This window comes from Anopheles coluzzii, chromosome X (assembly GCF_943734685.1).
Source record: "Anopheles coluzzii chromosome X, AcolN3, whole genome shotgun sequence".
Lineage (NCBI taxonomy): Eukaryota > Metazoa > Arthropoda > Insecta > Diptera > Culicidae > Anopheles > Anopheles coluzzii.
In genome coordinates this window covers 1,800,531-1,826,662 of record NC_064669.1, presented here as the reverse complement: position 1 = coordinate 1,826,662, position 26,132 = coordinate 1,800,531, and the positions used below count along the sequence as shown (strand labels likewise).

The 26,132-nt window shown below is 48.0% G+C and overlaps 5 protein-coding genes across 8 annotated transcripts in view; 3 read left to right on the top strand and 2 right to left on the bottom strand.

The window, feature by feature from the left end:
- The window catches only part of LOC120959045 (cytosolic carboxypeptidase Nna1-like), a 32,803-nt gene extending 26,978 nt beyond the window's left edge, over nt 1-5,825 (top strand). For both annotated transcript variants that reach the window (XM_049605638.1, XM_049605636.1), the window contains exons 12-16: nt 2,238-2,471; nt 2,651-3,069; nt 4,146-4,334; nt 4,426-4,749; nt 4,905-5,825. In XM_049605638.1, the coding sequence (XP_049461595.1) occupies nt 2,238-2,471; nt 2,651-3,069; nt 4,146-4,334; nt 4,426-4,749; nt 4,905-5,400 (1,662 nt within the window). In that variant the 3' untranslated portion in view covers nt 5,401-5,825. The remainder of the gene's footprint in view (nt 1-2,237; nt 2,472-2,650; nt 3,070-4,145; nt 4,335-4,425; nt 4,750-4,904) is intronic.
- Nucleotides 1-6,397, bottom strand: part of LOC120959055 (glutamine-dependent NAD(+) synthetase) — a 39,537-nt gene extending 33,140 nt beyond the window's left edge. For 2 of the 3 annotated variants that reach the window (XM_040382217.2, XM_040382209.2), the window contains exon 1: nt 5,834-6,316. Coding sequence is in view for 1 of the 3 variants with exons in the window: in XM_049605643.1 (XP_049461600.1) it covers nt 6,202-6,388 (187 nt within the window). In the remaining 2 variants the exon portion in view is untranslated. Of the gene's footprint in view, nt 1-5,833 lie in introns of all 3 variants that reach the window. The other variant, XM_049605643.1, reaches the window with a different exon arrangement.
- Nucleotides 6,398-9,822: 3,425 nt separating this feature from the next.
- On the bottom strand, nt 9,823-10,879 carry LOC120952032 (39S ribosomal protein L40, mitochondrial). The gene is made up of 3 exons (XM_040371109.2): nt 10,758-10,879; nt 10,428-10,682; nt 9,823-10,328 (listed from the first exon to the last, which is right to left on the bottom strand). Exons 1-3 carry the CDS (start codon nt 10,781-10,783, stop codon nt 10,016-10,018), a joined length of 594 nt encoding a protein of 197 aa, XP_040227043.1. The 5' UTR covers nt 10,784-10,879; the 3' UTR covers nt 9,823-10,015.
- Nucleotides 10,880-11,243: 364 nt separating this feature from the next.
- Nucleotides 11,244-12,395, top strand: LOC120952041 (cytochrome c oxidase subunit 7A, mitochondrial-like). The gene is made up of 3 exons (XM_040371136.2): nt 11,244-11,387; nt 11,568-11,684; nt 11,773-12,395. Exons 1-3 carry the CDS (start codon nt 11,376-11,378, stop codon nt 11,914-11,916), a joined length of 273 nt encoding a protein of 90 aa, XP_040227070.1. The 5' UTR covers nt 11,244-11,375; the 3' UTR covers nt 11,917-12,395.
- Nucleotides 12,396-15,071: 2,676 nt separating this feature from the next.
- On the top strand, nt 15,072-17,205 carry LOC120952033 (uncharacterized). Its single transcript, XM_040371124.2, has 3 exons — nt 15,072-15,904; nt 16,017-16,122; nt 16,198-17,205. Exons 1-3 carry the CDS (start codon nt 15,834-15,836, stop codon nt 16,429-16,431), a joined length of 411 nt encoding a protein of 136 aa, XP_040227058.2. The 5' UTR covers nt 15,072-15,833; the 3' UTR covers nt 16,432-17,205.
- The last annotated feature ends 8,927 nt before the right edge of the window (nt 17,206-26,132 follow it).

The following is a 26,132-nucleotide window of genomic DNA, read 5'->3' as shown; positions in this document are numbered from 1 at the left end:
AGAGTTTAGTAGTCGTAGTTTGGGCTCAGCTGAGATGTGTGCTTTTGTTGCAGATTGTTGCGAACCATTCCAAGAATTGTTTCTTTTTTCATTTTGCTGTTTTTACTGTTATACTTGGGTCCCGATGGCCCGACTCCTGTCTGCGTAACAAAGCTGTATGTGGAATGTATCTGTGTTCATACTGTTTTATGTCGATGTCTCACATAAACACCACCCCTCAGAACACATACCTATCAACGAAAACCTACTCTTTACTCTCCAACAAAACCCAACCAACCAACCAAATAAAAAAAAAAACAACAATCCCTGCGTGCTGACACACTCCAACACCCACAACACACGCCGACGTGTACCCCCCCCCCCCCCCCCCCCCCCTGCCCGACGACAACAGCGTGGCTATCGGCAACTGGTTCGGAAGTATCTCTGGTACATACTGCACCTCCACAATCCGGACGGATCGCCGCCGTCCGAGGGCGCGATCAACATGAAGCTGCGACAGTTCACGCGCATTCCCGTGCCGCGCACCGCCGACGAGATGGAGGCCCAGCGGGAAGAGCGAAAGCAGGAGGATCTGGAACGGCTAGAGAAACGGCGGAAGCTGAGCGTCACCCGCCCCTGCAGCTACTATCCGTTGCGCGAGAAGCCCGAAAAGCCGTTCCTGTTCAACTGGCGCAATTGGTTCTGGCCGTGACACAGCAAGCGTTACGTTACTTTGCGTTACGTTACGTTACGTTACGTTACTTTGCGTTTGTGGCGTTACTTTTCGTTACGTTGCGCTGCGTTACGATACGTTGCGTTACGCTATGTTACAATACGTTACGTTTCACGAACACCTTAGGATAAGGGTTAGTTGACTCAGGGCAGAACGTTCTTAGTATGTTAACAATAGTTACTAGAAGGTGTCACCAGAGGGCAAGCAGGACGATAAAATTCCAGAAGAAACACGCACAGGCCACGAACAGCAACCCAAAAATTCCTACTGCAACGCCTCCTCACGGAAACACTTCGACACCGTGACTAGCCTTTTCTCTTCTTCTTTCCCTCCATACTTTTGCCGCCCTTACTTGATGGTTCGTGATACTAACGTTCTCTTAATGTCGTGTCCAAAACATACACGCTTACAACCACACACACGTACACCACGCACCGTTTTCGGGTGCTCACCTTCAACACCCGTTAGCGCACATACCGGCGCAAGGTGCGCCAGTGTCTGTGGTTCGTGCTGAACCTCTACCGGCCGGACCTGCCGCCCCCGTGCGATGAGGCGATCGAGCGCCGGTTCCAGCACTTCCGCTCCATACCGGTGCCCCGGACGCCCGAGGAGCTGGAGGCACAGCGCAAGGCGGACCGGAAGGCGGCAGCGGGCAAACCGAAACCCGTCAAGCGCAAGGTGGTGGTGGTGAAGCGGCGCCGGTCCAGCATACAGCTTCCAGCGCTTCCGTCCGGAAAGGAGGAGGAACGGGCGATTTAACTAGATTTGTTTTACTGTTACGGCTCCTTTGTGCGGAATGTTTAAAAACCCCAACGCGTCTTTTAATAATAACGTCTCGCTCCCTCCGGTGCCAACACTCGGGTAGAAAGTATTTTTATGATTTTGTGTTTTGATTTTGTTCCGTTTGTGCGCTTGTAATTAGCACTATTTTTGATGTAGATGTGTGGTTTAGTAGCTAGAGTAAGTAGATTAAGTGTGCTTGGATGCAAAGTAGCTCGAGGTTCGATCCCTGGGTCGATACATGCAAAGGTGTCGGATACATCGGTAGATCTGAAGAACGTTGCGTTGCTGTAACGCGTAACGCCTGTTGTGCTGAAACTCCTTTATACTTTCTATTGGTTGCTTTAATTCCCATTGATTTAACTTTTTGTGAGTAGACGATTCGATGACAAAAGTGAAGTCAGAACACGACTTGGTAATTGATTTTGCTACGTAACGCTTCTCAAAAGTAACGTTACGGCTAAAGTAACGGCTGTTCTTCAGGTGTACCGATACATCCATCAATATGTTCGTTAAAGTTGGTTCCACTTTGATCCACCAATGCACTACACGTCGAGTACTTCAATGCGACTGCTTCAATGTACCAACGTTGCATTTCATACGATCGGATCCAAACTTAGTTTGAACATAGGTTTGCACCTGTAGCGTACGGAACGTGTATTTCCCGGTTCACCAGTTCAAACAATTCGTGACGATAACATCCCAAACAAACCCCCCCCCCCCCCCCATAATCAAACACATACAGGAAAAGCTGCGCATGAAAATTCTCACTCGCCTGTCGAAGGAAGGCTCGAGCGCGGAGGAGCCGCTCAACATACCGCTGTCGGACTACTCGAGCGACGAGGGCGACACGAGCAGCAGCAGCTCGGAGGACGAAGGGAAGGACAGCATGGCCGAGCTGGAGGGTCCGTGCTGTTCCACGCTGAAGGTGCCCCCGTCCTCGCCGGTGCTGCCGCAGAAGCTTAAGGGCAACAAGAAGGTAATAGCCGGACGGACGGCACTTTTGAGCTGTACAGACTAGTCTAGGAGTCTTTGTTTTTCTCCCCCCTCGTGGATCTATGTCTATGTACAGAAACCTTTGTACAGTAGTGCTTTGTGTTTGCCTGTGGTCCTAGTCTATGTTGCCATGTTCTAACCTACCTACCCGTCGGTTTGCAGAGCAAGAAACAGTCCGTCCCGCTGGCCCGACCGCCGACCTACCGGCGCAAATCGCACAGCGTGCAGCGGATCGTGCTGGACATCCCCACCACCGAGCCGGCGAGCGACTTCTTCGAGTACACGTCCGAGGACGAGCTGCTGCTGCCGCCGGCGGCCGCCTCCGACACCGAGAACACGGTCAAGCGCACGTTCCGGCGGCGCAACCGGCCCCGCCGGACCGACAACATACGCAAGCTGACGCTGCTCGGCTGCGAAACGCAATACCTCATGCCGCCGGAGCTGATCGTGCGGTCGGCGGCGAACCGGTACCAGTCGGAGGACGAGGACGAGCAGAGCAAGATGGTGATGAGCATCATCAAGGAGTTTCCGCCGGTGCTCGGGAAGGAGCGGGTCTGGCAGCGATCGAGCGGCAGCGAACGGTAAGCGAACTCTTCATTTTGTTCATTCATTCCCAGGGACCATTTTTAGTGTTGAGGAACAAGGCAGTACCGCAGAACTAGCTCGAAAATGTCTTGTTTTTCTGTTAGCCGTATCGTATCACTATTAGTAGCCGAGTTCGTTGCCTATTAAAATAGTATACTGTCTTAGTGAAATGAATTAATGAATCTGAATCTGAATCTTATTTGCAAAGATTCATGATTCTCGAAAGATTCACGAATATCTAGGGAGGGGTTATCTGAAGGGATTCATAACTCTCCCAAGATTCACAGACCTTGAGCCTCTTATTATTACTCTTCTTGGTGTCACAACCTACGTGGTCATGGCAGCCTATGCAGCCGGAGAGGTTATTTTACGGGAAGACGGTTAAGTCGTGCGTGTTAATGACTGTACCATGGGATCGAGCAAATTAAATATTTTTAGAAAATCATACACTTTAAAGATTTATGAATCCCTGAAATGTTTTGACATTAACTAATCTTTGAAGATTCATGAATCTTTGAAGATTCGTGCATCCTTGGAGATTCATTATTCTTAAGAGATTCATGAATCTTTAATGATTCGATTCGAGATTCGAATCATTCATCGTTGAAGATTCATATGAATGAAAATCAACGAAAGATTCATCAAGCCCAACACTCCACAGTCCCTTGTGATATGTGATATGTCAGTTCGGAGCCATCCATAAAGTACGTAATGCTCGTAGGGAGAAGGCGGGAATCTTAAATACACTCTTAGTGTTACCTCAGACCTTGCAGAGTGATTCGCAATCAAACAATCAAATTCGAAACAAATTATAACCTCATATAGTGCTTTTGCTAAACAACTTCTTACACATAGAACTCTTATTAGAAGCATGCAGCGATATTTTACAAACAAATCCGCTTTTTTTGTTTATTGTAACACAGCGTAACGCTACCAGGATTTGCTAATTCCCTCTACGAGCGTTGCGTTGTTGATGGATGGAATAATTGTGATTTTAGTATTGATTTTCCATAGCTGAGCGGCAAACTTGCTGATCCAACCATTAACTTTTTTAACAATTTTCGCCGCACAGAACGGTGGAGGTGATGAAATCGGCTAGCCCGGACCACTGCCAGGTGCGGTTCTCGCTCAAGCGCTCCATCTGGACCGGCACGCACTCGGACGGGTACGTGAACGATTGCTACAACCCGCGCCCGATCTCGTGGGGCGCACCGCCCACCCTCGTCAAATCGACCCACTACGACAATGAGGCGCTCCTCACGTAAGTCGCGATCGCCCGTTCTTCCCCTTTGTTTGCTTCTCCACCTCGCATCCCCACCGGTCTGCCTAATCGTTTCGCAACATTTTCGCAGCGCCTGCTCGCAGAAGCTGGCCGCCTGGAAGGACGAAAAGCGCAGCATGAAGGAGAAGCACCACAAGAGCCTGCTGAAGCACCACTCGCACGTGCTGGGCGCGCACAAGGACAAGGAAAACCGGAGCGTCCGGGTGAAGATCACGGTCGGGTCGGAGCAGTACGCGACGGCGGCGGCGGCGGCGGCGGCCGCCGCTAATGGCACCCCCGGCGGCAAACACAAGCTGCCCGGCGACAAGAAAGCACCCGACCAAACGCCGGACGGTGGGCCGGCGGGCGGTGGCGGAGGAGGCAGCAGCATATCGCGCGTCAAGCGAAAAACGCGGTACGATTGGCCTTTCCACCCGGAAAGGATTTCCCCCGCAAGGGCGCTTTTGTTTCATTTCCATTTCCGTCTGCTCTTCTCCCTTTTTTCTCTCTCTCTCTCTCTCTCTCTCTCTCTCTCTCTCTCTCTCATTTCCGCGCGGACACCGACACCAGCTCGACGCTGAGCAAGATTGTGGAGAAGGCGGAAATCATCACGCACCTGTCGCGGTCGGCCCGGGTCGGGCAGTCGCGCCGGCTGCTCACCACCAGCAGCTCCCTCTCGACGGCCGGCTCGCCCCGCAAGGCGCTGCTGAGCGTCCCGTCGACGGCCGGCCCGCTGTCCGCCGGGCCCAACGGCACCGGGAACGGGGGCGCCCCGGACCGCCCCAATGGCGTCCCGTCCCCTGGCGTCAAGCCGGGCAGCAAGTTCCGGACGGGCGGGATCGTTGTCACCGCCGCCCAGCCACTGCCCAAGATGCGCAAAGCGTACGCCGGCCCGCGGGGCAAAAGTACGGCCTCGCCGATCAAGCTGCCGACGACCAGCATCGACATCCAGCTGACCACCCTCTGCTCCGAGACGGAGTCCGAGCGGAACGTGAAGGTGATTACGGGCAAGAAGCACAAGAAGAAGCGCACCGCCAAGGAGAAAAAGGATAAGCTGCCCTGCTAGGGGCTGGTTCATTGCACTCCCCCCCTCAAGTGTGTGTGTGTGTTTGTGTGTGAGTATGCGTGCGTGTGTGTGTACATAGCGTTGTATTTCAAGCGTTTCTTTGACGCGTTCAGGCGTGCTCCGTTCCCTTTGCCCGGAGCGCGAACGGAAGTTCAGTTTTGTAAGCTAAGCAGCAGCCGGGTGGTGGGGAAGGTGGAGGGCACACGCAAGCCGTACCAAGATAAGCGAAATGATTTATAAACCATTCTCAAGAACGACACACGTAGTGATGAAATAAAGCTGAAATAAAACAAACATACAGCAATGATGGGGAAAGCATTAGGGGGAGGCAAGGGGGTACTTTTTTCGCGACACAGCTTCTCCACTTCTCTCTCTCTCTCTTTCTCGCTCTCTTGGTGGTTGTGTTGGATGGTTTACATTACGTAAAACTTACCCACGCGTCAGGAAAGGCCGCTGGCAGGCGGATGGGGCAGGTGGCGGTCCGGACGAGCAACAGGAGCGGCTTGAGGACGGTGCGGGCGATTGATTGTGGCTACCCGTGGCGGAGGGGGGCTCCGGATTTTCTTTCGGTTTTCCTGCCAAAAGCACACACACACGCACACACGCAAACGCACACACAACACACACAGCGACTTGCTACGCGCGCAACCCAACGGAACAACACGGCCGTGTGCCTTACCGTTCGGTTACATCAAGCATCATACATTGAGGGGCAAGAAAATGGGAATGAAAAAAAAGAGAAGAAACGGCTGGCGAAAAACAATACACTACACTTTCTGGACAAACAAAACTGGTTTTTACAATTGTTTTCGGATGGGGGGTGGGTAATTGCTGGCTGGCGCTTCTCCCTTCGCCGCCGAGAGCGAGCCAAAGCGGATAACGATTTGCGGGCGGGCGGTACGGGCAGCAACAAGAACAACAACAACGGAAACCGAGCAAGCGCGGCCACAACAACAAAAAAACACACACGCACATACACACAGCGCATGGGAGGGCAAAACGTCAAACGTACGTCGCTGGCAACAGATGTTCGAGCAGCAGTTCGAGCAACAGTTCGAGCAGTGTGTGCGTATCGTGAAATCAGGGTTGATGGGGCGGTTTCAAATCGAATGCAACGCTTTAGTGATGGGTACATACATACAAAGTGGGTGGGCAGGTGGGGGGGGGGGAGGGGGGGGGGGAGGGACATTCCGATATTCTTTGATAAATCGATATTTTTTTGATAAATTCTTTTAAACATGACCTACTCCGTTATTTACGGATTTTCTCGATTGAAACTTCATTGAAAAAGTTCTTTTGGTCCTTTGTATTAAAACCGGCTCCGGAGCCGTTGGTGCGGAGCCGTGGGTGCGGAGTCGGCTCCGGAGCCGTCGGAGCAGAGCCGGCTCCGGAGCCGTTGGTGCGCTCCGAAACGCCCATCACTATCGAAGGGTTACCCATGACGACAGCGGCGGGACAATGCTGCGATCATAGTAGCCACTTGCGTTCTTTTCGCCAACCATGCTGTCATACACTCGCAACACTTGCATTTTCCAACGACCAACCGGAGGTGTTAGTTCACTGTTAGGACTACTGCCAAGTACAGTTTTGCTCGTGATTTGATGGTGATTTTGTGTCGTTTGTGCCGATAATACGTAGCGATGGACCAAAAGGCGGCCTTAAAGCGGGTGGGCAACCGGTTGCGCGCATCTCGCAAAGCGAACCTTGCATTTCTGGCAGTTTGCGGCGACTACCTGTGGCACGGATCGGACGACCACTGGCCGGTGGATGTGCCGTACGAAATCGGTGCTGATGATGCAGTGCAGCCGGAAGTGTTCGACTCGTTCGCCGATTTTCTGGCAGCGCTGCACAACACGAAGGTGCCGTCGGACTTCCTGGAGGTGTTTGTACTGTGCGAAAGGGCGCACGCCGTTATGAACGACTTCGACGCAATGGAGTACGACCTAAGGCCGACGATCCAGCGGGCCGGCGAGCGGCCGGAACTGCTGCAGGGCATCAAGCGGGGCCAGTTTGTGCGAGTGGCCCGCGTGCTGCGGGAAGTTTGCTACCGTCGGCAGCTATTCGAGCAGCTGCGCTACGATATGATAGAGCTATACAATGTGATGAACAACGACCCGGCATCCACCGACGACGATTCGGATGATGCCGGCGATGGCGGGGCAGCGGTGGGGCAGGCCGCGCAGCCCGCCGGGAATGTCCATTCGACCGTCAAAGGGAAGACACGGTAAGTGCTGAGCGTTTGGTTTGGCTCCAGCATGATCAGATGTTTGTTTTTGTTTCGTCTCGTTTCATTTCCATAGAATTTGGCTCCTTTCGCTGAATCTGAAGATAACGTCGCTCGCGCAGGATGTGCACTATTTGACAAATTTGCTGGCGTTAATGGAGACGGGAAAGGGTACGCCCCATTTCTCGCCCTTCTCCTTTTCGTCTAGTCCAACTTCGCGCAAAGTGGCGAGGAAAACGATCCAACAAAGTGTTGCAAAACGGATGAAGATGGAGGAACAGCACATGCACCAGGGCACCACTGCGTAGGCGAAGGTCGTTACTTGTTACATATTATATAGAGCATTATCTTATTCATTATTCTAACTCGTTCATAACTTTGTTATGCTGCGTTACCAGCGTGCCTTAACCCAACATTGTAGAACGACGTGGGTGTAGATTTTAACAGATTTTCCATTTTAATAAACTTCGAACACGTTACATAAATAAATGGCTGTACAAATTGTATATATTATATTCTTAATATAATATATAATATATTCTTTACCACAAGCTTAGGTAAGCATACTCCCAACGGCCAGTTTGAGTTTAAAACCCCATTCGGTCCCGCATTCGAGCACTCCGTCTGACCCCAATCGAGCAGAAATTTGTCAACAAACCAATGCCGCTTACGGTGTGCAAGGTGCAGCTATGTTTCTCTTCCCTCTAGCGAAGTCAGTAGCCAAGTGTTTTAGCCAAAAAAGTAAGCAACCATGGCACCATTGGTCCGTGTCGCTCGATATTCAAGAAACCGCTGGGCAAGGATGGCTAGCAGCAGCAGGATTACATGAGCAAGGACATGAAAAAGTGGCTGAAGATGGAGCAGCTCGAGCGACTCAGAGGAGGAGGGGCGAGCAGACGGTGAGGATGGAACCGCACTCGAGGATCTGGCGGTAGAGTTTAACGCCCAGCTGGGCCGGACCGTCGTTGACAGTGCGGACGTGATGATATTGAGGTCGGAAGCGTGCACGAGGAGTAGCTGGAGAAGGAAGACCCTCTTGCAGGAGTCGTAGCTGAGGAGACTCTTGCAGAGCATCGAGCTGCTCATCGTCGAACGGGCGGAGGTACGGAGCTTCAGAAACCCAGAATCGGAGTTGTCCGGAATTATTCGGAGTCATCCGGAGAGGTCATCATTTGGAGGTGTCGGCTGTAATCGGAATCGTCCGGAGTTGGCTGAAGTCGCCGTTGTTCTGAGTTTTAAATATGATCTATTTTCTCTAAGACTAGTGGCTTTGAGTTGATCGAAGTCAGCAGAAAGGAGACGGAGTTGGAGATGAAATGCCTGACCACAAAAACATAGCCCACCTACGAACGACCCTGATCCTGATGACTTCAGACGACTCAAACTCCGGCCCACTCCAGACGACTCTGGATCACTCCGGCCAACTCCGGATGACTCCGGACGGCTCCAGACGATTCCCAATAGCTCCGAACAATGCTGGATGGACCTATCTTCCGGAATCGGATCCGAAAATTTCGGAGTTGGATCGTAGTCGACAGCGGATTTTCGCGAGCTTTACCCATCATTAGTGTACAATGCAGTACGACACGCACGCTGCTAACCGAGATGGGCGGGATGGAGCGAAGCAAAGTGCATTTTGTAACTACATAGTTTCAAAGTACACATGGATGATTTTGTATTATGTTGAGCATAATGTTAATTTTAAAAAAAACCTTTAACGGTATCTTTAAAGAACATTTCAATGGAGCTTGTACATTTATACCGAAAATAAAAATAATTAAAGCATACTTCTCGATAACCATGGAAACCTCAGGGACGTAAAACGTTTTTAAATCGCTTTCTAACGTACCATTTGTTTTTTTTTCGAGTTGAAATATGTAAGATTGTCAAGCGATGATGAATCTTGTAACGAAGATTCATTCATATGTATCTTCAAGACACAAACATTCAAAGCTCGATGTCTCTTAAAGTCTTTAAGTTAACATTTAAATTGTTACATGTTTAACAGTTATGGGGTTTATAAAGTTTCACCCGTTCTCTATAACAAATTTTAACTTAATACGACCTTCAAATCGATAGAAATGTTTTAAATCAAGTTAAAGGGGACATACAATCTCACACAAAGTCGTTAAACCTACCCCAAGAATGGAATATTGCTCCAAATTCTCAATGACCAAGGAATGACCTCATGCAAACGATTGATTTAAATCCTTTTTTTGGTAATAGACGCACATTTGTTTGTTCCGTTTATTGCGAGATGCAAACGAACGTTCACCCTCGCCGGCCCCTAATAGAAAGTTCGCACACTAGTGGTAAGGTAAAATAATAATCGCCGCGACAGTTTCGTAGCTAGACACGCAACACTCCCAAAAACCCAAACCCCAGGCCACACTATTCCCACTTCCGCGACACGTCGATGTACTCGCCGTCCGGTTGCTCGTAGTCTTTGATCGGCGGGGTAGAGACGGGACCCTGCGCCACGAACGGTAGCAGGGCCGGGTCGGGCTGTATCGCCCGCTGGTACAGCTCGTCCGACGCGAGCTGCAGCTCGCCCAGCGCTTTCGCCTGGGCCGCCACGATCCGATCGAACAGCTGGTAGTCGGCCAGCTTCTCCTGCATGCGGTACTTGGCCCACTGCTTCTCGAGCAGGGCGCGGCTTTCGAGCAGCTCGGCCGTCGGTTTCGGCACGTTTCGCTTCCGTTTGCTGGTGGTAAGACAGTACAAGAAAAGGAAGGAAAAACAAACACTTTAGAATGTGTGTATGTGTGGGGGCGGGGGCAGTGGGAACTGTCCAGGACGCTACCTTTGCTCGTCGATCAGCTCCATCGGCACCTCGAGCTCTTCGATCGGTTTGAGCTGGCGGGCGTTCTTCTCCAGCCGGCGAATTTGCTTCTCCAGCCGCTTCCGTTTGCGCTCCTCCCGCTGCTTCACGATCTGTGGGTCGAGCTTTTTCTTCTTCTTGAGCGGTTCGGCACACAGCACCGGTGTGCTGCGGAACAGCAGGCCGGTCCCGCTGTGGACGGATCTCGCCGCCGATTGGCCCACGAGCGGGAGCAACCTAAAAGCGCAGAGAGGTTAGGTACCGGGGGGGCGGCATGGGACGGGACAGCCATGATCGGGCTAAACGCCTTACCGGCTCAGCACGGGAAGCAGCGACATTCTTTCGCACGGGAAAACTTAATTTGCGGGACTAAATTTTACATAAACAGAGCGGCACCACAATGACAGCTGTTTCATAACAGACGCAACTGACAGCTGCTGGCTCGCGCTGGCTGTCAAACGGTGCTCGAATCGGTTTATGTAACCCTGATGGAATGTGCATATGGCACGATTATTAATAAATTTATTGAGAAGAAAATCCAAGCACAACAATTTTTTCACGTGCTTTGGACCGGCGCCCGCTGTAGAAGAATAGTTATTTTTCACTTCACAGTGGCATAAACATGGCGGGTGGGATTCGAATATGCGAATGCGGTTATTAATTTTTCCATAAAAATGCCGCAGCAATGCGGCGTGCTATAAACGCTTGACAGCCGCGGCTTTCCATGTGCGGCTAGCGCAACACAACAGGTCAGCTGTCACCTTTTCGGGGCCGTCATATTTTCTTATTATTTTTTTTTTTTGCTCTCCAAAACCCCCACTTGCACTGCAAAACGCCATTCTGTTCTGCGAGGCAAACTCGGACGCAGGTTACGCAAATAACTTCACCTTTTCGCAGCTCGAGAATCCCAGCAGATCTCACCCATCAACCATGAGCTACAAGGTAAGCAAAGCAAGGGAGAAAAACGATCGAATCCAGGGCACAAACCTACCGACGGGGAAACGGGGAAAACCCGCTGAGCCCCGCTGACTGTTTGGTGTGGTGTGGTGCGCGTTCGGTGGCAATCACAATTACGTAAGTTCATCGCAATGCTCAATTTTCGTTCAACTCTCGATTTGGCAGAACGTCGCCCGGCTGGTGCTGCAGCAGAACCGCCAGTTCTCCCGCACTGCGCCCGCCTCGTCCAGTGAGGTCGCCGAGGGCTACAAGCAGCTGAAGCACATCCAGGAAAAGTTCCAGGTAGGTGGAAGGTGGTCTTAACCCGCACGTAGACCTCCCGTACGCGGTCAGCATCGTCTACACTGCACTGGTTCTCTTTCTGTCTTAGAAACCGGATGGCAAGCCCGTGTTCCTGAAGGGTGGCCCGATGGACAACGTGCTCTTCTCGCTGACGATGGTGCTCAGTGTGGCCGGGCTGGCCGGTATCGGCAAGCTGTTCTACGAGCTGAGCTACCCGAAGAAGGACGACTAGATAGGATAAAGGTCTTTACCCCCCAAAAACGAAAACTAAAGTGACCAGAGTTGCCGTGTGCCCATTACACACCCCGTGTCATAACATCTCCCGCCACACCAAAAACAACCCGTGTGACACCAACGAGCAAGCAGCGGCAGCCGTAGTTCAAACTTTTCTGGCCTCGAAACCAATATTTATCTGCGCGGCAAATGGATAAGGGAGTAGCAGTCGGTGGCGGCGGTGGTGGTGGTGGTGGTTTGCTGCGTAGCGTGTAGAAACCCCCACCCATTAAAAAAAAAAAACTAACTTCCCTCCTCCCCGAAAGTGTGTATTTGTGATTAACCCTGTTTTTCATGCGTGTGTCTCCTATGGTTCGATATACGGGATGCTCCAAATTGTGCGGAAACTGAACGAAACGATTCCATTAACCCGGATCCCGACGTTACACATTTACTCTCTTGCATTTATCAGCAAATAAATATGTGTTTTGAGCAGTAGGCGAGAGAATTTGGGCAGCGTGAGGAGTTATCCGATGTCCGAAAAGCATCCAGCGGTGGAAATGTGGTGGATTTTGCTTGTAGCTCCTTGCTGGGAAGGAGACAACTGAGACGACTGACAGGAATACGAAACTTTGATTAAGATATTGCTGGACTCTGAGCGATATCTGCTTGCGGGAGGTTCTGAGCATGAAATGGGACCAGCTGGCATGCTTTGTGTCACATTGATGGCGGGCCTTTTTTGGGATAGGAAGAGGTCAGTTGAACGAGCGCAACCTAGTTGGGAGACATATAGTTCTGGGAAATTCTGCCCAACACCCGACAGTGTTGTTTCGGATTTAACGGAAAGTGGGCTCGGTGGCCTATTGAGCAACTGAGCGGACTCGAACACTCCTGCAATAGGCCGAGACCGTAAAGCGGCTGTAGTGCCGAATAAACAAATGCACAAAAATCACGCTGGCAATGGCAATGACGTCATTTAATTGGAGTGGGAAAAAAGACTTATCATTGGTGTTGAGTTACCTTCAATCACTGACGTTGTAGCAAAAACATCGTCAACTCGCACAACTTAACATCATGCCCGTCGTAGGTTCAAGCCGCACACGGATCGTCCCCCCGTAGCAAGGATTGACTGTTCGACTGCGTGCATTTAATGAGTCTCGAAAACCAAGCAGAAGAATATTATGTTAATAGAAGTTATTGCGAGATCAGTACAAGGGTCATCAATAATGGATGCTACTTCTGCAGGAATCTGGCAAGACGAAGGCGAAGATAGTGCCAGAGGGTCCCTAAAATTTGATTTTAACTCTTAAGGTAAAGAACTGGAAGCAATACTCGAGCGATATTCCAGGATCCTGGACAAAAAAAAATCAAGGATTTCTGCAGATACCTCAGTCATCTGCGAAAAGCAATGGCAATGATCCGTATGACGGGGTATTGAGTCCCATTTCAACTGAAGCTGTACGAGACGACAAACACCGTTTGTCTCTCTCTCTCTCTCTCTCTCTCTCTCTCTCTCTCTCTCTCTCTCTCTCTCTCTCTCTCTCTCTCTCTCTCTCTTGTTGGCCTGCACTCGATAGAGCACGTCGAAGTGACATGGCTCGGTCAACAACAATTCTCCAGGATGCTCGGTCCCTGGCTGTAGCCTCCCATCCATGTAGATACCCGATCTCCGACAGGTTTCGCTTCCCCTGATACAGACATCGAGTTCGCAGTGCTCCCCTACGCCTTATGCCGAACTGGGGATCGCTGTCGAACATCTTCTTGGTGGAGCTTGAGTCATCCGGCATCCTCATAACATGCCCCAGCCATCATATCCTGTCAGCCTTCGTCACCGGAAGGATGTACGGTTCGCCGTACAGCTCGACAAGCTCGTGGTCACACAACGCCAAAGATGGTCGGGAGGATGCGTCGCTCATACACGCCCAGAGCGTTGCATCCTTCGCTCGGATGGTCCAGGACTCGTGTCCATAGAGGACCACTGAGCAAATCAATGTGCGATATATCTCACAATGGGTTCAAGCTCGTCATGGGTTCAAGCCTAGTATGGACCGTCCCCCCGTGGCAAGGATTGACTATCCGGCTGCGTGGTAATGAATTAAGTCTCGAAAGCCTGTATAGGCCGGCACGTCCGCGTAGGACGCCAAATAGAAGAAGAAGATCTCACATTTCGTGCGGTCTCGAAGTCCTCTGGATCTCAGCAGTCGGTGAAGCCCATAGTATGCACGATTCCCCTGCACAATGCGACATCTATAACAAAGTACTGAAATTAGAAGTTTGTCCCACCCACTGTTCAGCCTAGGCATGTATTTAATGTTTGCTCCAGTCGATGGAGCATGATCTGGCTGGTCAGAACGTTTCGATTTACGATTGGAATCCGTAGATTGCCAAAAAGGTGGGCAAAAGAAATAACTTAAGACGAAAATTACGTTGACCATTAAATATTTTAGCAAATTGTCTAAGCAATGCAGCTATTTTTGCTAGTAAACCACGTGAACTTATGTATTATGCCAAAAATTCAAACTTTGCAGGAATGTACCCAAACACAAAAAAAAATCTAAGACACTTTACCAATTTCCAATATGAATATCATACTGAATGCAAAATGAGGTCCCAAGAATTCATGGACTGTGGGAAATTAACATGCTTTCTGGAAAACTGCGGTTTGTCAACGCTCCAATGCTAACGTCAGCAACAGGACAGTGCAAGAGCTTGCACAGAGCTCTGCTAGGAACATCACTTTAACACTGATTCGCTGAACGATTTGACACGACGATGCTTTGTTTGCTGATGGTGTAGTTTGACACGACGAAAAGAATTTGATTGCTGTACCACGTATCGCAACTCTCTTTCGAATCATTCTCAAAAATTGGTTTAAGGTTCGACTGGATAACTGAGCACTAATGCATCAGGAGCATTACCCGTTTAACGCGTCTGCTTGACCCGAATTTGACGGTCCGTCTCCAGTTATTAGGAAATTTCTCATCGAATACGTCAGTAGCTATTAGATTCAGCGCGTTCGGCTGCGCGAGTGTAAGCACCCAGAATAAACCGCACGCACCTAACGACTTCTGCAAAACCTAACCCCAACGTAGGGCCCGATCCTAACTAGCCAAACCAACGCTGCTTCCGGTCGGTCGTCTATTTTTCAATGTCCACGCGCACCAGCAAAAAAAAGAAAAGCGAAGTGAATAATTAATGCAAGCTATTGATGATAAACTGCTGATTAAAATAACATATTTATGCCATTCTCGCTCCCTGCTCTGCCAGGGTTGGAGAAGAAAGAAGACGTCCACCAGACCAGAGCGAGCTGTCACTTTGATTCGTGCGCATCGACGGTGAGACGCGAGATCCACGCGGCCCGTTCTAGCGCTGGATGGCACCAAAAGATGCTAATGAGTGCCATCCGAGACTCGCTAGCCGGCCAGCCAAGGATGTCCGAGGAATCGCGCGTGGCCTCGAACGATTGCATGCATGCGAGATGATGTTAATGAACCGTTTGGGTCACTCGGCCCCAGGACGCAGCCAGGACGAGGGCGAAGGCGCGGGCCAATGGACGGCAGGTCTAGTCTGGGACGCCCTCGCACACCGAGGCGGTGCCAGGCAAAAAAGGGACGTTCCCAAGGCACTATAAAAAGCTTCGGCCGGGTCGGTCAAGGCATCCAGACACAGCCTGCAAACCGCCTCGAGCAGTACGATTCCGGCATCCCGGGACCGCTCCTTAGTGTAATTAGTGTGTAGATAGGAAGTGGGCCGTTTTCACCATCACCATCAACCTGAATGTATCAGTAACCTTTCGCCAGGATCGTACCTGTGTGCCTGCGTTCGTTTTACCGTGTGCGCGTCCTTGGAGCCAGTTGCTTGTCCACGGTCCTGCTGTGATTAAGTGTTCTTTTGAGTGTCTCTGTGTGTAGTAAGATAGTTCTAACAAAAATTGCAATGTCGTGCGGAAACGTTCTGCTGCTAACCGCACTGCTCGTGGGATATTCCTACTGGAGCTTAGCCCAACCGTTAGTATTTCGGGCACCTACCTGCACTGTCTGGCTTTTGTCCCCTTTTCCTATCGCAAACTCTGCTAACTCTGTGCCTGCTAAAATTTTTCTCCCCCGCTCGATACTGCAGAACGAACCTGATCGAGATCCGGTGCAAGATGCAGCGCGACGAAGACATCAGCACGTGTAAATACGGCTTCTACATGACCACCTGCAAAACGTTTGCCTGTTGGAAGGTAGGTCCTCGATTTCAGTGCGCTCTCGTACAATCGTTCACCGTTCCGAATCGCCTCTTCCTCCCCCCCCTTTAGGGCCCGAACGAACCGTGCGGCGGCGAGCTGAGCAACAACATGCTGTACGGCAAGTGCAAGTCCGGGCTGCGGTGCTGCAACGGCCGGTGCACCGGCTGCCTGAACGGGGTGTGCAGCGACTCCTGCCACCCGTCCAAGCTGCACAGCTTCCAGCATCGCTCCGATCCGTACATGGTGGAGGAGCGCCACCTGAGCCCGCTCTACCGGTTCTTCGACTACTACAGCAACGAGTAAGGCGGCTGCAGTCACACTCCGCCGATCAACCCGATCACCACAGTCACACAGTCACCCGCACTACCCCGATACTTACGCCGATCGAGCAAAAGAAGAAGAAGAAGAAGAAAAAAAGATAAATAAACGCTTCGCAACACAACGTGTCGCAATGGTAGCCACTTCAAACGATGCCAGTGAGCTTTGCCATTCCGCGCAACGATCTCCGCTCTCCTGTCCGCTGTCCGGAGATCCTGGGAACATTCCACCATCCGCAGCCCCTCTAGACAGTTTGCTTCTACTTAGATAAGAACACGTATAGCCCTTCAATAAAGCAGAAAAAAAAGTAATGTAACATCTACATGAACCCAGTGAAAGCACGCTGAACGTTTCGATGAGAGTGTTGACGTCATCCGAAACATCTAGAATTGATGGACAGCTCTTTTGGGTTTAAACTTCTATTGGGGGTTCAAACAAAACCACAACCTGGAATACCAATTAAATACACTCCTACACTATTTCCTATACTGCACAGATCCTGCCGAGTATTGTTTGTTGACCAGCGGGAGGTACTAGGAACTATAATGGTTCCAGGTCCGGAATAATGGTGTAATGGTTTAGTATCTGTTTCTGTACCAGTATGGGCACTTTATCCGTTTCAGCAACCACTATGAGTGGACTCTTCACAAACAAGAATCGTCTAGTGCACATGCCCGTCATCGACTGAGCTGCTAATAAGTAACACGAACTATCCTGTTATCGGTAAATCAATTATCACTCGATAAGTGAGTCAGGCCAATGCCAGATCTTTCCAGAACGGGTAAAAGTAAGGCTCAGCCCGTTACGCGTAACGCCTGTTTATCGCAAACCCAAGCAGCATTTTTGAACGCATGTTTTAACTGCCGTGGATGAGCAAATTAATAGCTAATCATGTCTTAATATTGATTATTTTTATATGATAATTTAAAAAAGCAACAATTTTTGAACAAATATAAAGTAAAGTAATCGCTACTAAGGATAAAATTCATTGATAATTAATTTATTTATTTATTTATTTATTTATTTATTTATTTAAATCAAAGTTATCGGGCAGTATGCCTAAATAACTTAATGCTTACAGTGTACAAGTTTAAATTATGGCTCTAGAACTAACTTGAATATGCTGACACAGCTGACTAACGGATTGATTGAAATCTGCTGATAACCCTAACCTATTATACACATCAATCATTTTGAGCAGTGGATCATTGGCACCAAAACCAGTCGATCTAAAAGGGCTTCTTAGTAGCTCTCTACTTCTAAGACCTCTAGAGGGAGTAGAAAAGCAAATAAAATTTAAAATGTCAGGTGCATCAAAATCTCCAATTAATAATTTATGCATGAAAGTTATCTGAGCCGTAGTTCTCCTATGCTGTAAAGTCTCTAAGCCAAATAGTAAACACCGAACATTATACGAAGGACGTGGAATTTGGTTTGACCAGGGAAGACGATGAAACATAACACGTGTGATTTTTTTCTGAATTTTTTCAATTTTATCTATGTATGTGATTTGATGGGGACACCAAACTACACTGGCAAATTCCAGGATGGGACGGACTAGAGAACAGTATAATGTTTTTAAACTGAAAGGATCTTTAAAGTCGGCCGAGACACGTAAGACAAATCCTAACAGTTTAAGAGCTTTAGTGACGATAGTTTGATAATGGCTAGATAAACTAAGCTTACTGTCTAAAATAACTCCTAAGTCCCGAACCTGAGAAAAACGTGGAACGCTGTCTTCATTGATTTTGTAGTTATAAATAATAGGATTTTTTTTCTTTGAGAATGTTATACAACTACATTTGCTAACATTAAGTAACATTTCATTATTAAAACACCATGCAGAAAAATAGTTTAACGAGTCTTGTAACATTTCACAGTCGTCAGAATATTTAACAGGTAGGAACATTTTTAGATCGTCAGCATATAATAACAATTTAACATGAGGAATAGCAAACACGACATCGTTAATAAATATAATAAATAGTAAAGGTCCTAATATACTCCCTTGAGGAACACCAGATAAATTATGGAATGTGGCAGAAAAACTAGTTCCTATCTTAACGTTAATGCAACGATCAGTTAAATAACTTCTTAACCACTCAACAACATTTGTGTGAACACCATACTTTGATAATTTAGATAGCAATAGAAAGTGGTTGACCTTGTCAAAAGCAGCGCAGAAGTCAGTATAAATGACGTCAACCTGTAAGCCCTTGTCAATATAGGAGTGGCAAAAGTTAAGTAAGTATATTAGATTGGTCTCAATCGATCGTTTCGGCATAAAGCCATGTTGAACATTAGAAATTAATGGTTAAAAGGCTTGGAGCATATGACGAGACATTATCTTTTCAAACAGTTTACTGCACGCACATAACATAGAAATTCCTCTATAATTGCACACATTACTTTTGTCAGATTTTTTATAAACAGGAAACATCCACGATGATTTCCAAAGACGCGGGAAGCATTTCGATTGCAAGGATTTGTTGAATAGTTTGGTCAGTATGGGAATGAGAGCAGCCTTGCAATTAATGAGAATTGCGCTGGGAATATTGTCAGGCCCAGGTGCGTAAGAAAGCTTCAACAACGAAATAGCAGATTCCACCTCATCATCGTTGATTAGTGGTGTGCATAAATTAACCTCATCATTTATGAAGGATAAAGCCGATGTTGAGTTAGACGGAACCGAGGAATTGTTGGTGTACACAGAAGAGAAATATGAGGCAAATGCATTGCAAAACTCTTCATCTCCGGTAATGGTGTTTCCCTCAAACTGCATCGAGGAAGGAAGTCGTCCACAGGATTCCTTATCTTTAGCAAATTTCCAGAATGATGTGGGATGTCTTTTGATATTGATTTCAATTTTCCTGACGTAGTTGGCGTAGGCGGTTCGGTTCAGCTGCTTATATATTTTTGAGGCGCGAGCAAAATGTATTTGATTAGTGCTGTTTTTTAGTCGATGCAGTTTTTTAAGGGCCCGTGATCTTCGACGTTTAGCCAAACGTAGTGCAGAATTGGTCCATGGTGGATGAGCACGAACATTAAACCGTGGGATGAATTGTTCATACAGTTCATTCATTTGAGAAGAAAATTCAGCCACACTGTCGTTGATGTCGTCATAGTCAGCGATAGAGTCCCAGTTGATTTGGTTAAGTGCAGAAACGAGATCAGTGAAATTAGTTCGTCTAAAATTGAAATCTGCTTGACGTGGGGGTTGAGATGACGGCACACTGTATTGCGGGAGCGTGAAGTATGTAAGTAAAGCTGGATGATGTCCATCAGGTTCAACAATACTTTCGATGCATAATTCGATTGGCCTCATGTAATCAGTAACTTTGTCGTTCGCAAACACTAGATCTAACATGTTGTTATTGTGGTTTAGAACAGTGTTAAGTTGGCGAAGACCTTCAAAGCTTAGTTCATCGAGTAGAGCTTGACTGGTAGGGGATAGTCGGGTAAGCATAAGATTCAGTGTCGGAAATTTGCCGTTGATATCCCACTTAAGATTAGGTTGATTGAAGTCCCCGAACAGAATAAAAAAGTCATTCTTATATTTCTCTCTCGTTAAGTGCAATGAATTACAGAATGCATTTATGGTGTCCATGTTGGCTGATTGATCAGGAGGCAAATAAAATGATCCGATGATTAGCGAAACATTAAGAACTTTTACTCGAACCCAAAGGCATTCAATTGTAGATGTGTTTGTCGAGCACAGAGAGGAAGCATAATTTGGATTGATCGCAACGAGGACACCACCACCTCTACATTTGTTACTGTTTGCTGCAGAACGATCCGTACGGAATGTATTAAAGCGGTTGTTATCAAACAAAAGCTCAGATGGAAAGCTGTCATCTAGCCACGTTTCCGTAAGAACGATAACATCCCAGTCGGCGATTGCAGTATTAGCAAAACATTCAGAGGTTTTAGTACGTAAGCCTCTCACGTTTTGATAAAATATATTGAATGTGTTTAGAACTGGCTCCATAGGTACAGTTGAATGACTTAATGTTGGCTTAAAAAAGTCGAACCGGAGGAATTGTTTTGAGTCAGGTGAGTTTCAGGTGAGTTTGCATTTTTAAGATGATGGCTCGGTGATGGACTATGTTGTGTTGTGTGTGTTGGTGGGATCACATTTATGCAGTTGACATCATTATGCATAAAATTAGTAGTTGAGAAACTTCTGGCAGTTGAATTGTTTGAAGCAGGAAAGCAAGATACCGGGAGTGTTGGTGTGAATTGTTTCTGTGTACGTTGGTGAAATTCAAACTGGCGGTAAACAAATCCGCATGGCCAAGTTGAAGGAGAGAAAGCGAGCTCGCCAAACTCCGATGGAATGCCGATCTTAAAGGACACATACTTTAGTGAGCTTGTAACGCGACCTCTTGGTATGACACACTTCACCGAACAGTCAGTGCATTTTAACCTTCCTAGAATGAACATTTTCATATTCTCCTCAGTTACAGTGGGTGCAATCCTAGTTACAAACATCCAAACTTTTGGCTCAGGTGCAGGAATGAATTGTATGGTGTCTGTGTTGATGTGATCATTGGCAGTGCCGGTGTGAAGAATTGCTTGTGTTGGATTTATGTGTTCATTATCAGAGAGCATACGCGATTGAGAGTGTGGTAGTGAGTTCTGTTTGACGGGAGTTGGTGTTGGTGACATAGGAGTATCGGTGGATGTGTGGGATGTTTTATCGGTGAGAGAGATAGTACTCACAGTCGGAGCGATTTTCTCACGCTCTTGCGGCATCACTCTATTTGGATCCAGCTGAGATAACCTTTGATCAAGCTCACTCCGTATTGCATTTTTCAACTCATCTTTCAGTGTATTCATCAAGCACGAAATTGATGAGAATAAATCTGATCTCGAGTCACGGCATTTCTCGCACATCCAGCAGAGACCACGATTGCGTGCCACCTCCTTAACACAAGTGGCGGCAAGTTTAATGCATTCCGGATGAAAGGCAGAATTGCACTCCGAAAAAGGAAGATTGCCAATACAAACAACCGGATCTTTGTTGATAGTAGTAGAGCAGATTGCACAGTCCATTATGAGAGATAGTATCGATCACTTAGGTGAGCAGTGAGAGTGAACGGAGAGGACACTTATTGATGAGCTGGTGCGAATTACTCTCTGAGTGTATTAAGCAGGGTCAATAACACTGAACCGCTGTCGCCGATGAAACACAAATCACGCAGAAAATACTAATTCAGGCACGCGTTCTCGTAGAAACTCTCGTACGATGCAGGAACAAAATGCTTCAACACAGCAACACAGCAAAACTTGCGATAGGAACAGCTTCACAAACTCAAAAACGAACGATTTCAAACCAAAATCACACCAAAAACAGACAGTACACAGGAGCAACGCAGAAACACGTCCAAACGCTTCAGTGGCCAACTCTCTCTCTAATGAGTGTAAATGGCGTTATAAATAAACTATAATATTACTATTAAGCTATCATTTTAACAGCAATCAGAGTTAACTATTTATTAATACATAAAAATAATTAATAATAAAAATGATTATTTATTTATTCACCCAGCTATTGATAAATCAGGATAATGTAATACATACAAGTGTTTATTAACCACACTAACCTCACTTAAAAAAAGAGCCCTCGCACCTAAATAAATATTTATTCAAAATGGATTGGAAATATAGATTGAAAAGGTAATAATTATATTTGTTATATTTAATAAACTCATTTATAAATATTTTAAATATTTTATATTTTCTACTCATAGGAAATGTTACTCCAATTGAAAGCTTTTAGGGTGTTTATGAACATCCTCCTTTAGACTATTTTTCATAAACCATAGAGCAGCAATGAAAAATATTAAACCTGTTATTTACTTGAAGTTTAAAAATCCCTTTAAAAAGTTTAATAAAGTCCCTTTAAAAAGTTTGTCATTGCAATTTCAATTCATTCAAATAATATGCACTGGTCAGTCACGTGGATCAGTTTTAAACAGTTTTAAAAATGCTGCTTGGGAATATTTTAACGGATGTAACGCTTCTCCAATGTAACGTAGAGGGCTGAGCCTTACTTTTACCCTATATCTTATCTGTGCTTTTATTGGTAATGATTTAAGCACGTTGAACATGATTGACCGCTACAAGCTGCTAGAACTAAAAAAAAAAAACCATTTCAAAAAGAAACATGGAGACGCCCAGTACTTTATGTGCTTTTTTTGAGACAGGCTTGTCAAACACACGGTCCACTCGGAAGCCTTTTAATTTGGTCTATACGCAGCTGGAGAAGGAGTACGACCGCTGCCCAAAGCATAATGTGGGAGACCTTAATGCTCAGATCGGACAGGAGGAGATGTATAAACCAACGATCGGAAGTTTCAGCGTCCACCAGCTGACACAAACGACAACGGCCTCATGTTGATCAACTTTGCCTCCTTCAAGCACGTGAACATCCATAGTACCTTCTTCCAGCTTGCACGCCGCCTTAGTTGTACCTGGAGAAACCCTAGTGGTGGTTCAATGTCCCAAATCGTCCACATTCTGATTGACGGAAGGCACTTCTTGGATATTATCGACGTCAACGCCTATAGAGGCGCAAACGTCGACTCGGACCATTTCCTGGTTATGGTAAAGCAACGCTAGAAACTCTCCGTGATTAACAACCAACGAAGTCTGCCCGCCCCAAGCCTCAATCTGGACCGGTTGAAGTGTGCTGATGTGGCGGAGGGGTACGCGATGCCCCTCACAGACCACTGGCGTAGGGTGGAACGAGCCATTAGCACTGTAGAGAGAAGGAATGGCTCGAGGCAGAGTGCAGACGCGCACTATGCGAGAAGAATGCAGCGCTTGCCCGCATGCTACTGCATGACGCCAGTCGGAACGTCGAGAGCTACAGACGACTGAGGAATCAGCAAGCCCTGCTCTTCCAGAACAGGTAGTGCCGTTTTGAAGAGTTCGATGAGCAGCTGTTGGAGCAGCTAGCCCAGTAGGGGAAACTCACTTGTTTTACAGGAAATTGAAGGAGCCACGGAACGGGTTTGCTCCTAAAACCGCAATGTGCCAAGCTCTTCAAGATGGGGTCGGAGCCATCACAGTCCTCAATGCCTCCTACAAGATCCTGTTCCAGATCTTGCTCTGCAGACTTGCTGCTGGATTTGTTGGAGGCTACGCATCACCTGTTCTTCTGCTATCTTGAGTTCTATCTTGTGGATATCTTGGGACGGTCGTTACTTTGGACAGCGATATCAGTGGTCCTATATGGACACGATTCTTGGACCATTCCAGCGGAGGATGCAAACGCTCTAGGCGTGTTTGAGCGACGCATCCTCCAAAGATGGTCCTTTGGTGTGTTCGAGCATGGAGCGTGGAGGAGAAGGATAAACCACGAGCTTGTCGAGCTGTACGGCGAACCGGACATCCTTCCGGTGACGAAGGCTGGGGTATGTCATGAGGATGCCGCACGCATGCCCCACCCAGAAGGTGTTATAAGGCGTAGTTGATAAAGCGTATTATCATTGTAGGTGGCCAGAATGCCAGAAAAGGTATGGATCTACATTCATAAAAGATCCAAAAAAACTAAGCTCCAGAAGGAAAACACTAAGCGTGGCATCAATGTTCAACAACGTCCGATAACTTACCTTACGTTACCGCATAGAAGCCAACCTATCCCTGGTGGGTTGTCATCGGCCAAAAATAAACAACACAACCATAACTGTGCTTGCCCGTTTGAGTTTTGCTTAGAACGTAAACAAAATCCTTTATTTAACCTTTAAGCCCGACGATCGAAGGTAAATAATGGCAGAATAGGCCGATATATGATTTAGAGATTATTATTTTTTTATTTACCCGCCCTCTTCCCACTTGTCCTTTTATCGGGTTTTGTTTTGTTTTATTTTTTGTCCGAGCGGCTAGCAAGAGTGCTGTCGCCCTTTCCGAGTGGTTTTTTTTTGTGTTTTCTTTTATCGGGTTTAGCTTTATCGGGTGGATTGTTTTAAGTTGGCAGTTGTGTTTTGTTTTTTTCGTTTTATTCTTTTTTAAATGTATATGTACGCATTTCTTTTCCTCTTCTGTTTCGCTTTCCTTGTTCGCTAGAATACTCGCTTCTACTTCGTACGGATCGCAATGTATTAGACGTCTTACTCGCACTGCGTGTCAGCGCGATTTTATGCGTTTTCGCTGGTGTTACCCCGCTTGCTTTACGCAACATCCGCAGACTTTGTTTTCATCTTTACCCGGGGGTTCGAGGTGGAACCACGAGCGCGTGTTTCGAATGCGGTTTTGTGTATCATCGTCAGCACGCGTTTCGTTTACTGTTCGCTTTGCGAATAACGATCGGACCCGCGTAGTGCCTCACGGAGCCACACAGGAATGGGGAGCGATCGGAGGTGAGAGAAATGTAAGGGAGGGCAGAGACCAAGAGCGGGAGGAGAGGTCCGTTGGTGCTCCACAAGCCAAAAACCGGGAAAAGGGTAAACAGAAAGCTTCCAAAACAATCGGGTCGAGAATAGAAAAACGTGTGGTGTGGGTGAGGGCAACCATGCTCGAACGAATTTCTCAATGTCCAAAAAGCTTCCCGAAGCCACCGAGCGTTGACCGGTGCTGCCCAACAACCGGCCGGCGTGACCGTACGCCGTCCCGCGGTGCACCCGTACCGCCTCCCGAACCCGGTCGTGGCGGATAGTACGCGACGTGATTGAAGGCCGTGGGCAGGGAGGAGGGGAAGGAGCAGCAGAAAGCGGGTCGCAGTCTCGTGCAAAATTATGTTGCGGATTGTTTGTTGTTCGTTTTTTTTTGTTAACGTAACGCTCGGTGTACCTGTGGCCGTTGGCCGTGCAATGTACACCATGCCCCCGTGTCGACCGTCGTCACCCTGCCCACGCGCGCGCGGCACGGCAAAACGGAACCGGAAGCTGCTGCTGCAGGAGGCACACACCGACAGAGGAGGAAAACAGGAACTCGCACTCGGAGGAGAGTACACGCACGCGCACAGCGAGAGAGCGCATTCCGTGCAGAAGTGAAAGGTTTTCAATGTTTTGGAAAATAGAAAAAAAAAACGATCGAAAAAAATTGGTAAAATCGAACAAAAAAAAAGAAGGTGGTTTGACCCCAAATGGTAGGAGTGCGGTTAGGGCACCGGGACGGGACGACAGGCGGCGACCGGTGCTGGTTCGCGGTTGGAAAGTGCTCCGGAGCGTTCAACAACTGGGCGGTTGGATGCTTTTGGCGGCGAGTTTACGTTCGAGCTAGGCGCCCGGAAGCGTCCCGGGAATTGGAATGAATGGGAGTGTCGGGGGAGGGAGTTTGGGATAGTTTTGAACGGGATTTGGGAGTCCTCCACACGTCTAACCTTGCTTAGAGTGCAGCCCGCAAGCGGACAAGGTGCCCCCTTCCGAGGGATCGACAGAATTCGCGCGGGAACAACGGCCGATGCTCGCGCGCAGAAGGCTGGCGAGAAGTGGAGAGGTGGGTCACGTACGTGTGCCCACCCGCAAAAGGCTCCACCCGGGCAAAACCAGACACACCGGGCTGGGCTGCCGGCCGTACCGATCGCATTGCCAAATTTAAAAAAAAAAACGGAAATAAGAATATGCACTAGGAAAAATGAAACCGAAAGTTGTTTGTTGTTGTTGTTGTTTTTTGTCGTTGTTTTGTTGGCTGGCTGGCACGGTCTTACGTTCTAGCGGTAGGAAGGTTACGACGCTGGC

Bases quoted from the DNA above. Each gene is read 5' to 3' on its own strand.
- LOC120952032 (XM_040371109.2), bottom strand. From the start codon at position 10,783: ATGTCGCTGCTTCCCGTGCTGAGCCG. The intron at 10,683-10,757 runs GTAAGGCGTTTA...CTGCGCTTTTAG, and splicing joins CTGCTTCCCGTGCTGAGCCG to GTTGCTCCCGCTCGTGGGCC. The intron at 10,329-10,427 runs GTAGCGTCCTGG...TCTTACCACCAG, and splicing joins GAGCTGATCGACGAGCAAAG to CAAACGGAAGCGAAACGTGC.
- LOC120952041 (XM_040371136.2), top strand. The intron at 11,685-11,772 runs GTAGGTGGAAGG...TTTCTGTCTTAG, and splicing joins ACATCCAGGAAAAGTTCCAG to AAACCGGATGGCAAGCCCGT.
- LOC120952033 (XM_040371124.2), top strand. From the start codon at position 15,834: ATGTCGTGCGGAAACGTTCTGCTGCTAACCGCACTGCTCGTGGGATAT. The intron at 15,905-16,016 runs GTTAGTATTTCG...TCGATACTGCAG, and splicing joins TACTGGAGCTTAGCCCAACC to AACGAACCTGATCGAGATCC. The intron at 16,123-16,197 runs GTAGGTCCTCGA...CCCCCCCTTTAG, and splicing joins AAACGTTTGCCTGTTGGAAG to GGCCCGAACGAACCGTGCGG.